Source organism: Phaethon lepturus, unplaced genomic scaffold (genome assembly GCF_000687285.1).
Source record: "Phaethon lepturus isolate BGI_N335 unplaced genomic scaffold, ASM68728v1 scaffold21957, whole genome shotgun sequence".
Lineage (NCBI taxonomy): Eukaryota > Metazoa > Chordata > Aves > Phaethontiformes > Phaethontidae > Phaethon > Phaethon lepturus.
The window spans coordinates 1-2,190 of record NW_010552812.1 but is presented as its reverse complement, the minus strand read 5'-3'; the positions used below and the strand labels follow the sequence as shown (position 1 = coordinate 2,190).

At 41.6% G+C, this 2,190-nt stretch overlaps 1 protein-coding gene across 1 annotated transcript in view; it reads right to left on the bottom strand.

The window, feature by feature from the left end:
- LOC104624077 (N-acetylgalactosaminyltransferase 7-like) overlaps positions 1 to 1,408 on the bottom strand; it is a gene marked incomplete at its 5' end in the record, with an annotated part of 9,800 nt that extends 8,392 nt beyond the window's left edge. Inside the window, 2 exon segments of the mRNA XM_010291344.1 lie at positions 700 to 817; positions 1,345 to 1,408. Coding sequence (XP_010289646.1) covers positions 700 to 817; positions 1,345 to 1,408 — 182 coding nt within the window.
- Between the last annotated feature and the right edge of the window lie 782 nt (positions 1,409 to 2,190).

The window sequence follows — 2,190 nt, the reverse complement described above, 5'->3', positions numbered from 1 at the left end:
CCTGCTGTCTGCCACTTGTGTCATTATGCATACTGAAGCTGCAAGAAGCTAATGATCATCATCTTATGTTTCCTGCTAACTGAAGAGCATGCATATGCCTAGGAGTGAAAATAAAATCTTCTGCAGTGATTATGAATTATGCAGTTAGCATTTCAATTATGAAGACTTCTCTCGTAAAGAAGTTCTTGAAATTTTGAAAAGCATATGAGATCATTTTTCACCCATAAAAATGGTAGGGAGGAGGAAACCAGGGCAGATTACTTTTTGTTGCATCGTTATATACTTTACAAGCATCTATGCATAAACTGAGTGCTACTCGTTCTCTATAATCACTTTCATTAGGAACGACATTCTTCTATACTCACCATGAGACCACAGTTTCCCTTCATCAAATCTGCCAGTCTGGTTTCAGATTAGATATTTACAGGTGTGTGCAATCCCAAATCGTTAACAAAATCTCGATTATTCAGCATTCGGGCCTCGGCACGAGGTCACCTCTTTGACACTTCTGCCCCAAAGCTCACAAGGATACTCTGAGGACACACATCTCTGCCATGACATCTCCTCGCAACAAAACCTACCAGGCTTCACGAGACAGAGGGGGTGCAAATCAGGGGTAGGTCTGTCTAAACTCCAAACAGAAGTTTTTACAGAAAAAATATATACTAAACTGAATCACTTTTCAATTTTTGGTGTTACCTTGTAAGAAATTTCAAAGTTTTCACCACCCCAAATTTGAAGACCTGGATCATAGAGACCCAGTTCAAAGAAGAAATCGCGTTCAATGGCAAACAATCCACCAGCCATCGCAGGGGACCTGAAAGAGGAAGACAATATAACTTCTTCTGCCAAAGGGACATGCTAACACTTGGGGAAAGCATTAATTAAGAAAGCACTTCACTGCTTACATATAATAAAGATTAGATAAATGGCAACACACTGAAAAATCATAAAGCTTTGTCATCAGCTTCCAGCGATTTTTCTGAAACGACATCCGTATAATTTCTAGTGAAGTCACAAATTTTATTATGGGGTTGATTTTTTTTTTAATTATACAAAATTTTAGTTGGAATTGCCCATTCAGCTAGCCAGCGTGCTTCTACTAAAATAAAAAAGGTATGAATCAGTGTGGCAAGACACTTCTCTCCTGAAAGTTATTCAAGTTTCTGAGATAACAGACTTGAAACTTACGCTCTGAGGAGCTGCCACATTGAAACTTGTATTACATTAGCAACACAGTTTTTCCAGCTAAACGATACCCTTCTATCTTCTCCCTCAGGGTCTTTTTCTACCGCTGCCGTATGAGACGCTTTTCATTATCCTCAGTGAAATTTTTCAGAGGGCCTGAACGTTTCCATTTTGGTTTAGTTTTGTTGTTGTTGTTTTTTTTTAATGGCTTTGTAAATCCCTCCATGTATGCCAAGGTTCAATTAGCAAGTTTTACTGTGTCAAAAAGATGTTGCGGTTTGGATTAGAGCAATTTTGCAGAATGGCTCTAACCAAAATTCTTTGGTTGCTTGCTCACACTGAAATAGAGAGCAGAATACGTTAGTCCATTGCCAGTGCACATACCAAGCAGTTTTCACCTGAGGATCAATAAATATGTAAAAACCCTAACGGATAAAAGCTGGAGTCCCCACTAAGTTGGCAAAAAAAAAAAAAAAAAAAAAAAGCTGGTAAGGAAAAAGCGAATTCTTTCTGACTTGAGATGATCTACAGCACTGAAAGGAGGAGGATACAAGAGTCCAGATCGCTCTGGCGAGCCAAGTAAAGCACAAGTGAAATATTTTTTCATGACGAAATGAGAGATGTGTCATTTCTAGCACCATTCAGCCTCTTCGTTCCATTAGATTTTTAACTCAGCGGTGTTCCTTTTAACACCAGTGATTACCTATTTCCCTTCCGCACATCAATGTCTGGAGGAGAAGTGCTTCAGGAGAAGTAACCCGCGGGGTTAGCATATACACCCTCCGTGCAGCCGGGGCAGGGCAGAACAAAACCAGGGCTGCTGGGTCTATCAGCTGAGTCAAAGTAGGATGGTTTTCAGCTCAAATCACCCGACCAGATGCCAGAGTTACTCCTAAACGTCCCCTTCTACTTGACCGCTTACTGCCTCTTCCTCCAGCACCGCTGCGGCGTCGCGGGGGCGCGAAGGGTAGGACGCCCGCGAGCCCTCGGCGCGGAGGAGCG